The following is a 13,298-nucleotide window of genomic DNA, read 5'->3' on the forward strand; positions in this document are numbered from 1 at the left end:
ATTTTGATATTTGAGATTCTTCAAAGTAGCCACCGTTGCCTTGATGACAGCTTTGTACACTTTTGGCATTATCTCAACCAGCTTCATGAGGTATTTACCTGGAATGCATTTCAATTAACAGGTGTGCCGTGTTAAAAGTCAATTTGTGGAATGTATTTCCTCCTTAACGCGTTTGAGCCAATCAGTTGTGTTGTGACAAGGTAAGGGTGGTATACAGAAGATAGCCCTATTTGGTAAAAGACCAAGTCCATATTATGGCAAGAACAGCTCAAATAAGCAAAGAAAAATGACAGTCCATCATTACTTTAAGACCTTTGATGTCTTCACTATTATTCTACAATGTAGAAAATAGTAAAAATAAAGAAAAACCCTTGAATGAGTAGGTGTGTCCAAACTTTTGACTGGTACGGTTTGTTTCTTTGTGATAATCTTGTGATCCTAATTATGTGTTGTGATGAGTGTCATAAGCATTCGGTTTACATGTACATCTAGGGTATACCCCTGGAACAAGAATCTGGGTGATAATATCTCAATGGTCTTAGGAAGTGTTTTAAGTGCATCTGATCTAACTGAAGCATACAGTGTTAATTAACTCTGATTTCAATTGCAGTACAATCAAGGATGACCATCCTCCCTTTTCTAGATGATTTTTTTTCCAAAACATGATTGCGTGAGAAGTGATTCAAATTTCGACACACATTGGAAAAAGCAGTCGGAGGCACTTGTTAGAAAAAGCTTACAAAGTCTATTCAATCAGACTTACCGTTTTCTGTTTAGCTGTGTCAAACTTTGTTTACGATCTTGTAAGATCCTAGAGTCACTTCAAATTTATACAGACAACGAAAAAAGGTTTAGACACTGGTTGTACACTTCATGCCTTGCAATATTGCATACAGTCGGTCATATCCCCCTTGGACCTATTTGAAATGCTGTCGTTTGAAATCAAAAGAAGAATGGGGTCACTTAAAGTAATGATTCACCCATTTTGAATGCTATGTTGTTTTTGCGCATCTCTCGGCGATGTTCTGTCGATTACCTGGGTCATTTCATGTTTTCATCTGTATCTGAGCTATTCCCGTTCAAGCATACATACATTTGGCCGGTATGACATAGCATTTAAGACTCCCGAGTGGTGCAGCGGTGTAAGGCACTGCTTCTTGGTGCTAGAGGCATCACTACAGACCCTGGTTCGATCCCAGGCTGTATCACAACCGGCCGTGATCGGGTGTCCCATAGGGCGGCGCACAACTGGCCCAGCGTCTTCCGGGTTATTAGGGGAGGGTTTGGCCGGGGTAGGCCGTCTTTGTAAAATAAGAATTTGTTCTTAACTGACTTGCCTAGTTAAATAATTTAAAGTCTCTCTCACTACACTGGAAGTTAACAGGAATACGACTTTTAGATCACGAAAACGTCTATCATACATGTCAGATTTCAATACTGGCTGATGTCATAACGTGGGAGGTTGTCTTCTCTCGAATGAGCCATTGATCATGCCTTTGCGATATTCCAACCTCAAGGAATTTGTAATTTAACAGAGGGACTAACACATTTCTCCTATTTGTCTGCCTCTTCAGTGCATTGCATATTGCCGTTAGTATGGCAGACTCGACTCACATCGATATGCTGGTTGAACATGGTGAGATTGTAGACTCCTATATTGATAGTGCAGTTTGTTTAGGTGATTTCACAGCTAAATAGCTATTTCACATGCTGATATTGACTTTTGTATTATTGTAGCTACGTCCAGCCAGCCCATAGATAGAGCATTGCATTGTGGGTTTTTTAGTCGACTTGAGCTGCCACAGATTACCGCAACAATTTTCACATGTTGCTACCAACCTATAACGACAACCTATAAGGACAAAATGAAACATTTGTTCACAAAAATATTTTTCTCACATATTAGTGTTATGTAACAATGGAAATTATAGGAATGAGCGGCACCATACCCTAATAGCATAATTTTTTTAAATATGAATTCATTAAATATGCACATACTGTGTTTGCATGTAACACAACAAAAAAATTCTGGACATTGTATGAAGTCAGCCTACATTTTTTTGTTAAGACACTCTGAACTTACACACAGCAGATTGCGGATAAATACTTATTTCATCTTATCTGTAAATACTTTTGAAGAAAATGTCATCTAGAATTTTTTTTTACAACATATCAACAATTCCCTATGTATAAGTCTGAAGAATATGTTTAAAGATAACCACACAAATTGTGATGAATGCCGATGCTTCTGAGAGGCTGAGAAAAATGTGTTGGCGTGCAGGAAGAGTCTGACTTTTGGGAAAAGTACACTGAAATTAGACTACCAAATGCCAAACACCTATTAAACCCAATCACCATCTCTTCAAGGTCAGTTACTACATATATTCCGGTTTGTAACATTATCTATGAAAAGGACTTTTATATTATGTGATTCAATGTAGTGAGCTGTCACAACTTCCGCCGAAGACGGTTCCTCTCCTTGTTCGTTCGGCGGTCGACGTCGCCGGTCTTCTAGCCATCGCCGATCCACCTTTCATTTTCCATTTGTTTTGTCTTGTTTTCCCACACACCTGGTTTACATTTCCCTCATTACTTGTCATGTATTTAACCCTCTATGTCTGTGTGTGAAATTGTTTGTTGTAAGTGCTTGTGCACATTTTGACTGCTGAGCGACGGGTTTTGTACCCATATTTTGTAGTTCTGGATGCCGTTGGTTTTGATAATTAAACTGCTCCGGATATTACCCAGTTCTGCTCTCCTGAGTCTGACTTCCCTGCCACCAGTTACGCACCCCTTACATGAGCTTTGAAATTATGGATGTATGTCTATTTAAAAGTGGTTACAATTCATGACATTTTGATAATGCTAATATGATAAACTAACAAAAATATACATTTTCATCTACTTTTTGAAAATTGTATTTTAAATGGACCAAAATTTTCCCAAAATGTCAAAATTGATAAGGAGCTGCAAAAATGACATTTTTGTGTGTGGTGCCTGTCCTTAATTGACCCCATGTTAAAACATTCTGAGACTGGCTAGCATGGAGTTCCCCTTATCCAATGTCAGTGAGGGAAGAATGTCATGTCGGCATGCATTCACAAGGGGCTTTGGGCTAAAATAACTCCGTCTGTTGAAGGGATCTAGATTCTTGTAGGTCCCAGGAGAAGTGTTCTCCCCATGCTTTTTGGGGGATGTCATAGTTGCTATTAGTTTTTATAACCCACTCCATTATTTGAAGGCAGGCAGTAGGAGTTGGCTTATTTGAATTAGGCCCTTTGAGAAATGCTCACATATAGGGTTGATTTTCAAAAGTTAAGAGCAAAAGGTCATTGTTTACTGTAGCTTTGCAAAGTATTCTAGCACAGTGGTTTGTTTGGCTATGTGTCAGTTGCAATTAACTACAGCCATATAATGTATTTGTTTGTAATGTTTCCCTGATATCTAATTACCATTATTGTGTGGAGTTGATTGACACGTTGATATGCAATGCACAATTTATCTTGAAGTTGTGATAGATGTTTTACAAGTCCAAGGAAGTTTCCCATGTCAGGTCATATTTCTCTTAAATATTAGACCAGGAATCATTGAAATATCACTACATTAATGCAGATCTTCAAGTGACTCTGGACACTGGGTTTATTAACATCGCTGCCCCCTTCCCTCCCAAAAAAACACTACTAAGAAAGTGTTGGCGGTCTGCTTTTACCTCGCAGACCAAAACTCACAGTGTCAAACCCCAACACACTAATAGAGCACGCTAACCCAATCTCGCCATGCAGCCCACCCCGTCATCGGCGTTTCCTGTGTGATGTGTACTAACTTCCTGTTTCTCTTCTGTAGATGAGATCGGTGTCTCCCTCCTGCACCTGATCGGGGACCCTCCCCCAGACGAGATCACCAAGATCTATGGTCCCGACAACAGCCCCGGCTACGTCTTCGGTCCCGACGCCAACACAGGCCAGTTGGCACGTGCCCATCTTCCCAGCCCCTTCTACCGGGACTTCTCCCTCCTCTTCAACCTGAAGCCCCAGTCCACCAAGGGCGGAGTCATCTTTTCGGTCACAGACGCCTCGCAGAAGATCATGTATGTGGGCGTCAAGCTGTCGCCGGTCAAGGCGAGCAAGCAGAATGTCATCTTCTACTACACGGAGCCCGACTCGCAGGTGTCGTACGTGGCGGCCACCTTCCCCGTGCACAATCTGGCCGACCAGTGGAACCGCTTCTCCATCTCCGTGCTGGACGACAAGGTCACCTTCTATATCAACTGCGACGACCAACCCCAGGTGGTACGCTTTGAGAGGTCCCCGGATGAGATGGAGCTGGAGCCAGGAGCCGGCGTGTTCGTAGGTCAAGCCGGAGGGGCCGATCCCGATAAGTTCTTGGTATGTATCATGCTATGACTGGACTTTTTTAATATCAGAGTCGGGGTCCGTTGTGTTTCAACTTGGTCAATGCAAAAATGTGTCATTTGTAATTTCCTGGATTGAAGGACTTGAAAAGCAATTGAAACCCTGTCTTATATTTTACTTAGGGCCCAATCCTGAATAGCCTATGGCATAATAATAGCATAAGAGTAGGATCTGTAGTCCACAATTCTGGCTCAAACTCATAAATCAGAACATCCGATGCAGTCCAAGATGAATTCATAGTTCTGACTTATGTGCGCTTATCTCAAGCCCTACTATCCTTATAACATTTCCTACTTGAGAAATATATCGGTGTCAGGGGCAAGTGGAATTGGAAATCAGACCAGACAGTGTTGCCCTCCTAGTCAGGTTGATTCAGACACGTGAAACAGAAACCGTCGTGTTTGGCAACCCCTTTATGATTTGATTGCCTTTAATTGGCCTGCTTTAAATCAAAACGTAAAAGTGGTCCGACCATCCCCTGTCTCCTCCTGGGAAACACAGAAGTATAATTGGTGGACTTCATGGTGGGGGATCAATTAGCTCCAGTTGGCCCTCCCCTCCACCCCCCTGTGACCACTGCAGCTGACCCTTATTCTGTCGCTCTGCAGCACCCAGCACACATAGACAGGTCTCCCTGTAAGCAGAGGGCACAAGCAGACAGGTGCTTCTGTGACCAGGACAATTGGCCTTATGTTCCGAGCACAAGCAAGATGGTGCCTATTGACGGTGCCCTTTGTTTAGTTTTTGCTGACATCATTATCTGAATTTGTTGTATCTCCTCATTCAGTAGATTGTAGGGTAATATTTAAGCATATGAATCATGTAGTGGTCACTAATATGCAGTTTAAAAGTGTATAAATAAGTAGCTAGTTAGGTCTTTGTGTGCTATAAGCTATTCATCAAGCCTTTATTCAGTGTTTTATTTTCTACTTGTGTGAATAAGGAAACAATGAATATGCCCCTTATATTGCAAATCAGTGGCTTAATGTCATCCCTATACTGAAGTGTTACCAGTTGTACATTCAAATCTGTAAAGACTAAGACCTAACATTCTGAGAATGAACCCTGTTTGAAATTAATGAATGAAATTGAGTGCATTTTATTTCAGTCTATTTGGCTTGCGCTAGGACAATGTTGCTAGGATAAAGCAAAAGTTGATTGAACTTAAATTGATCCCGCTCCAAAAATAAGATTCAAGTCAGTATCTTAAGCCAGTGTTTCCTAACTCCAGTCCTTAAGTACCCCCAACATTACTAATTTTTATTGTAGCCCTGGACAAGCACATCTTATTTGCAAAAATATGTGCTGTTGGGAGTACTCAACATGGTAAGCCATGCAATCATATGATGTAAGAATGAGAACAGGTATAAACACATACTGCAAGAGAAAGACATTTGACCTGCCTTTTGACCAATAGCTCAATATTGAATGTCTTTTTTTATTGCTTGACTAACTTACATATTTCTGTAAGTTAGACAGCGTTGTAATTACTGTTTTACTTGCTGTCTATACATTTACAGATGGTAAACCCTGTCTGACTAAACCAAGATAATTGGATGATTTAAAACATGGTCAGAGGAAGCAATGATATCTTTATTCCAATAAAGTATGAACAGGCAATACAAAAACCTCAACTCAAGGGAGTTGTCTTTTTGTGCGTATTAACCCTTAGATAGACATAGAAAAAGATTGACGGACATGGGTTCATTTTATGTCCATGGCATGGCCTTTAAAATATGGGAATGTGTGTAGTTCTACTGTCACGTCCTGGCCAGTATAAGGTTAATTGTTTTTGTAGTTTGGTCAGGGCGTGGCAGAGGGTATTTGTTTTATGTGGTTCAGGGTGGTGTGTTTTTGTTAAAAGGGTGGTTGATTTAGTAATTCCGGGTTTTGGTTTATGTTTAAGTATTTCTATGTGGAGTCTAGTAAGTGTATGTCTATGTTTGGTTAATTGGGGTTGGGACTCTCAGTTGAAGGCAGGTGTTGTCTATCTGCCTTTGATTGAGAGTCCCATATAGTAGGGTGTGTTTGTGTTTGGTATTTGTGGGTGATTGTTCTGTGTTGAGCTTTGCTTGGCCAGACTGTTTTTGTTGATCGTTCGTGTCTTTGTTATTGTTGTATGTTCATTAGTTGGAAGTAATTAAAAATCAAGATGAGCATACACGTACCTGCTGCGTATTGGTCCTCCTTCACCGACGACAACCGTGACAGAATCACCCACCACTCAAGGACCAAGCAGCAGAGGAAGGAGCAGACGGTTTTCGAAGAGGACAAACGAGAGAGATGGACTTGGGAGGAGATCTTGGAGGGAGAAGGCTCCTACACTTGGGAGGAGATCCAAGCAGGGAAAGATCGCCTTCCTTGGAAACAGGTGGTACGCGAGAGAGAGAAAAGGAGTAAGGCTGGTATGGACCGGGAACGTTTCCGAGGGACAAGACTGGCGTTGAAGCACGAGAGGCACCCCCAATAATTTTTTTTGGCGGGGCACACGGGTAGTTTGGCTAGGCCTAGGAAGAGCCGGAGGCCAGCTACCCGTGGTTATATGGAGGAGCGTATGAGGTGGGGAGCGCCATGTTTCGCTGAGGAGCGCACTCTCACCCATACGCACGCACAGTCCGGTGCGAGTTATTCCAGCCCCTCGCAGGTGCCGTGCTAGAGCGGGCATCCAGCCTGGTAGGAGGATGCCTGCGCAGCGCATCTGGTCGCCGGTACGCCTCCGAGGACCAGGCTACCCAACTCCCGCTCTACGCACGGCTACCATCAGGCCCCTGCACAGCCCAGTCTGCCCAGTACGAGCACTCCGCTCGTACAGGGCTACTAGTTCCATCCAGCCAAGGCGGGTTGTGCAGGAGGTAAGATCTAGACCGGCTGTGCGCCTCCATAGCCCTGGGTTTCCAGCTCCTGTCTCTCGTGCGGACCCGGAAGTGCGTCAACCCAGTCCGACTCGTCCTGTTCCCGCTCCCCGCACTAGCCTGCAAGTGCGTAAACCCAGCCTCGCCAGTCAACAGTCGTCAGAGCTGCCCGCCAGTCAACAGTCGACGGAGCTGCCCGCTAACAGTCGTCGGAGCTGCCCGCTAACAGTCGTCGGAGCTGCCCGCCAGTCAACAGTCGTCGGAGCTGCCCGCCAGTCAACAGTCGTCGGAGCTGCCTGCCAGTCAACAGTCGTCGGAGCTGCCCGCCAGTCAACAGTCGTCGGAGCTGCCCGCCAGTCAACAGTCGTCGGAGCTGCCCGCCAGTCAACAGTCGTCGGAGCTGCCCGCCAGTCAACAGTCGTCGGAGCTGCCCGCCAGTCAACAGTCGTCGGAGCTGCCCGCCAGTCAACAGTCGTCGGAGCTGCCCGCCAGTCAACAGTCGCCGGAGCGGCCAGACTGCGCTGAACTGCCGGAGCGGCCAGACTGCGCTGAACTGCCGGAGCGGCCAGACTGCGCTGAACTGCCGGAGCGGCCAGACTGCGCTGAACTGCCGGAGCGGCCAGACTGCCCTGAACTGCCGGAGCGGCCAGACTGCCCTGAACTGCCGGAGCGGCCAGACTGCCCTGAACTGCCGGAGCGGCCAGACTGCCCTGAACTGCCGGAGCGGCCAGACTGCCCTGAACTGCCGGAGCGGCCAGACTGCCCTGAACTGCCGGAGCGGCCAGACTGCCCTGAACTGCCGGAGCGGCCAGACTGCCCTGAACTGCCGGAGCGGCCAGACTGCCCTGAACTGCCGGAGTGGCCAGACTGCCCTGAACTGCCGGAGTTGCCAGACTGCCCAGACTGTCCCGAGTTGCCAGACTGCCCAGACTGTCCCGAGTTGCCAGACTGCCCAGACTGTCCCGAGTTGCCAGACTGCCCAGACTGTCCCGAGTTGCCAGACTGCCCAGACTCTCCCGAGCTGCCAGACTGCCCAGACAGCCTGGAACGGCCTGAGCCGGAGCCACCTCCAGAAATAGGTGGGTTGGGGAGGGGGGGTGTAGCACAGTGCCGTCGTTGACGGCAGCCACCCTCCCTTCCCTCCCTTTAGAAAAGGGGAATTTTTCTTTTGGTGTTGCTTGGGGTTATTTTTTGTTAAGGTGCTTCCGGGGTAGCACCTTTAAGGGGGGGGTACTGTCACGTCCTGGCCAGTATAAGGTTAATTGTTTTTGTAGTTTGGTCAGGGCGTGGCAGAGGGTATTTGTTTTATGTGGTTCAGGGTGGTGTGTTTTTGTTAAAAGGGTGGTTGATTTAGTAATTCCGGGTTTTGGTTTATGTTTAAGTATTTCTATGTGGAGTCTAGTAAGTGTATGTCTATGTTTGGTTAATTGGGGTTGGGACTCTCAGTTGAAGGCAGGTGTTGTCTATCTGCCTTTGATTGAGAGTCCCATATAGTAGGGTGTGTTTGTGTTTGGTATTTGTGGGTGATTGTTCTGTGTTGAGCTTTGCTTGGCCAGACTGTTTTTGTTGATCGTTCGTGTCTTTGTTATTGTTGTATGTTCATTAGTTGGAAGTAATTAAAAATCAAGATGAGCATACACGTACCTGCTGCGTATTGGTCCTCCTTCACCGACGACAACCGTGACATCTACCCACTGTTGACTGTTTTTGCTGGGCATTGTCTGGGCATCTTCAAGCAAAGTACACCTCAGGGCCTCGGAATGCTCAGAGCAGAATCCCAAATAGCTCTCATTTGGGTTCAAGACAGCTCAGTCGGTCTGTCCTATCTTGACAAGACCAAATGAGGGGATTTAGACAAAAGGGTTTGGCCAAATGTCAGGGCATTGCCTCTTTTCTTTTCTCCAAGCTGTGTGGAAGGGAGGTTTTCATCTTTTTAAAGACAGTTCTTAGAGACAGCTGAGGCAAACAATGGTTGTTTACATAGACCCCAGGCATTGCCCGAGTTCAGACACTTATCATTGCATTATCTGTTGACTCAACGCAGGGTGTTGAACCCTTATGCCTGCACTGAGGAGGTACAGGCCAGAGACATGTAACCACTTAAGTCAAATGTGTCGATAGTCCATGAGATTGACATGATAGTTTTAACATATTTTAAAGCTATACATTGTTAATTTACACATACTCAAATGACAACAGAAACATAAATAACAGAGTAATATAACCTGTTATTTTTGGTTATGATAGGGTAAGATAGTACCTGCTCCCAGGCCTGGAAGTAACAGTGGAAAACGAAAAGGCACATAGGGTGTACAGACTCAGCTTACTGAAAAAAAGTCCTCATAAAATCAATGAAATAAATATATTTGACAGCTATTTAGGGACTTTGAAGGCTCGTGAACACATTTGTGGGCATTCATCGAAAGAGAAGCTCTTCAGAACTAGAGCTTTTATCCATTTAAAACATGTTAAAAGCAAATTCCCCTGAATCACATGATTGGCTTTTTGATTGACTTGATAAGATGCTATTAATGCGAGACATTGAAAGAAGCTCCTGTGGTGGCGAGTTTGATGGACTGGGACCGTGGAAGAGGAGAGTTTCATATCACATGCGTCCATTTCATTGCTCAACACTGGGACAACTGTAATAAACCCCTCAGCTTCTTCAACGAGGGGGGAATTCCACAACAAATCCACCACACAGATCAGGTACACATGTTTGAAGACACAGGACTTCAGAGGGAAGATATATTTTTGATTTATGTTTGTTTATGTTTAGAGCAGGGCCGAAGCTTGTGGGCTTAATGGTGGGAGAAGAATGCAGACGTGTACAGGTGTAGGACCAGCTGTGCAGCAGCACCGCAACATGCCTTGTTTTACATCACCCCACACACATACAGACACCAGACATCAAAGGCCATGTATTGACAACTGTGTGTGTGTGTGTGTGTGTCTGCCTGCGTATATGCGCTTGCCTGTGTGTGTTTTCCTTCATAGGGGGTGATTGGGGAGCTGAGGGTTGTTGGAAACCCCCGGGCTGCTGAAAGACAGTGTGAGGAGGAAGGGGACGACTCGGATGTGGTAAGTGACCCTTGACCCGCCCACCCATACATTAACATAGGTGGCGCAGCGTAGCGCTTATACAGTTGTTGCCTTAGCAGGATATGGGGAGGCTTAAACTTAGAGGGAACTTAGAGGGAACAATAGGAATCAAACAGAAGCAAAGGGGCTGAAATCGGAAGGGACCTACCTGAAGAAACACTCGTTTTTCATTGCAAAACATTTTGCTACGGGTTTGCACTAATGAATACACCTCTGGTCTCTCCCCGCCCAGGCTTCAGGAGATGGCGGAAGTGGCGATGTGGAAGGGAAACTGGACGGGAAGAAGAAAGGCCCGGTATGATCGTTTGACATTTTTGTGTTAAAATTAAGGTTAAAACCAGGTTATCTGTGACATTTCAAAGGTCACAGAGTTTGAGCAGCAAGACTTGGCTATGTACTGGTTGTAGGTTTGGTAATGTCGCCACATGATGGGTTTTTACTACACTGAACAAAAATATAAACGCAACATGTAAAGTGTTGGTTTCATGAGCGGAAATAAAAGATCCCAGAAATGTGCCACACGTCCAAAAAGCATATTTCTCTCAAATTTTGTGCACAAGTTTGTTTGCATCCCTGTTAGTGAGCATTTCTTCTTTGCCAAGATAATCCATCCACCTGACAGGTGTGGCATATCAAGAAGCTGATTAAACAGCATGATCATTACACAGGTGCACCTTTTGCTGTGGACAATAAAAGGCCACTCTAAAATGTGCAGTTTTGTCACACAACACAATGCCACAGATGTCTCAAGTTTTGAGGGAGCGTGCAATTGGCATGCTGACTGCAGGAATGTCCACCAGAGCTGCTGCCAGAAAATGTAATGTTAATTTCTCTACCGTAAGCCGCCTCCAACATCCTTTTAGAGAATTTGGCAGTACATTCAACCGGCCTCACAACCGCAGAACACGTGTATGGCGTCATGTGGGCAAGCGGTTTGCTGATGTCAATGTTGTAAACAGAGTGCCCCCTGGTGGGTTATGGTATGGGCAGGCATTTTCAAGGGACAACAAAAACAATTGCATTTTATTGATGGCAATTTGAATGTACAGAGATACCGTGACGAGATCCTGAGGCCCATTGTCGTGCCATTTATCCATTCATCGTGCCATTCATAATTTATTTTATTTTGTGTTATTGACTGTACGTTTGTTTATGTGTAACTCTGGTGTTGTTGTTTTTGTCGCACTGCTTTGCTTTATCTTGGCCAGGTCGCAGTTGTAAATGAGAACTTGTTCTCAACTGGCCTTCCTGGTTAAATAAAAGTGAAATAAAATACATAAAGAAATCCGCTGCCATCACCTCATGTTTCAGAAAGATAATGCCCGGCCCCATTCCTCAAGGATCTGTACACAATTCCTGCAAGCTGAAAATGGCCCAGTTCTGCCATGGCCTGCATTCTCACCATACATGTCACCCATTGAGCATGTTTTGGATGCTATGGATTGATGTATACGACAGCATGTTCCAGTTCCCGTCAATATCCAGCAATGTGGCACAGCCATTGAAGAGGAGTGGGACAACATTCCACAGGCCACAATCAACAGCCTGATCAACTCTATGCGAAGGAGACGTGTTGCGCTGCATGAGGCAAATTGTGGTAACACCAGATACTGACTGGTTTTCTCATCCACACCCCCTACCTTTTTTAAAGGTATCTGTGACCAACAGATGCGTATCTGTATTCCCAGTCATGTGAAATCCATACATTACTGCCTAATGAATTACAATTGACTGATTTCCTTATAACGCAGTAAAATCTTTTAAATTGTTGTATGTTGCGTTTATATTTTTGCGCACAATTGTAGTGCCTCCTTTGTCTTACTCTCCCCATAGGGTACTTTCAAATGGGACGCGGAGGTACAAAAATATGAGTGGGTTGAGGACGACAGACCAACAGTTACGGTACGTGCCCTGAAATCCATTTTATCTGTATATGTTGGCGTTCACCCACAAGCATGTGAATTTTTCACCTTTTGATGTGTCAGGACTTCACTCCCTTCTCGTGAGTGGCGGACACAAATCAAATTGTATTTGTCACATGCACTGAAAACAACAGTGAAATGCTTACTTACAAGCCTTTAATCAATAATGCAGTTTTAAGAAAATACCTAAAAAAAAGTAAGAAATAAAAGTACCAAATAATTAATGAGCAGCAGTAAAATAACAATTTCGAGGCTATATACAGGGGGTGCCGGTACAGTGCCCCCAATGTGCGGGGGCACTGGTTAGTCGAGGTAATTGAGGTAATATGTACATGTAGGTAGAGTTATTAAAGTGACTATGCATTATTTAGTAGGGATGTAGGGAACTCTGTAAAACTATGTAGGTCACGCTATTCAAATGGCACCCTATTCACTACTATAGTGCACTACTGTATGTTGGGAATAGGGTGCCATTTGAGATGCAACTATCCACAGTCATGTACTTTAAACATATGGTCAACATGGAAACCGAGTTATCTGGCTATTTCAAACTGTAGGGAGCTGTATGGGGAGGGGGTGGCTAGTGGGGAATGTATATTGCCGGTTTGGCTGTCGGTTATCACCTGGACAATGTCCTAAACTAACACGATGTGGACCATGCATTTTATGATATTACAATACCCTCTACAACAAGCAAATGTTGCAGCACAACCTCGAGCCTCCATACAACAGCACTGTCGGGGCACGCCGGTCCAATTACAGTAGAAGACTAGGTAGACAGCCAGATGTGTCTGATCCAGCTCAGGGCGATGATATCGCCAAGGTTCCTGTTTTGTTATTTTGACTGGTTTCTCAATCAGACTTAAAAGTTGAGAGAACAGGAATAGGAAGGTAACGGAAAGAGAAAGTTGGCCTGTCTTTGGCCTGCCAGACCTTGTCACAGGGCTCCAGGTGCACAGGCCGACTTTGAAGCCTTGTGCCACTTCACACGGGCTTTCCATCCACCCGAC

General features: G+C 44.9%; 1 protein-coding gene across 3 annotated transcripts in view; it reads left to right on the forward strand.

Moving 5' to 3' along the window:
* The window catches only part of LOC115156202 (collagen alpha-1(XVIII) chain), a 202,118-nt gene that overhangs the window by 109,385 nt on the left and 79,435 nt on the right, over positions 1-13,298 (forward strand). For all 3 annotated transcript variants that reach the window (XM_029703583.1, XM_029703582.1, XM_029703581.1), the window contains 4 exons: positions 3,844-4,385; positions 10,262-10,345; positions 10,599-10,661; positions 12,200-12,268. In XM_029703583.1, coding sequence (XP_029559443.1) covers positions 3,844-4,385; positions 10,262-10,345; positions 10,599-10,661; positions 12,200-12,268 — 758 coding nt within the window. The remainder of the gene's footprint in view (positions 1-3,843; positions 4,386-10,261; positions 10,346-10,598; positions 10,662-12,199; positions 12,269-13,298) is intronic.

The sequence above is a fragment of the Salmo trutta genome, chromosome 20 (genome assembly GCF_901001165.1).
Source record: "Salmo trutta chromosome 20, fSalTru1.1, whole genome shotgun sequence".
NCBI classification, from domain to species: Eukaryota; Metazoa; Chordata; class Actinopteri; order Salmoniformes; family Salmonidae; genus Salmo; species Salmo trutta.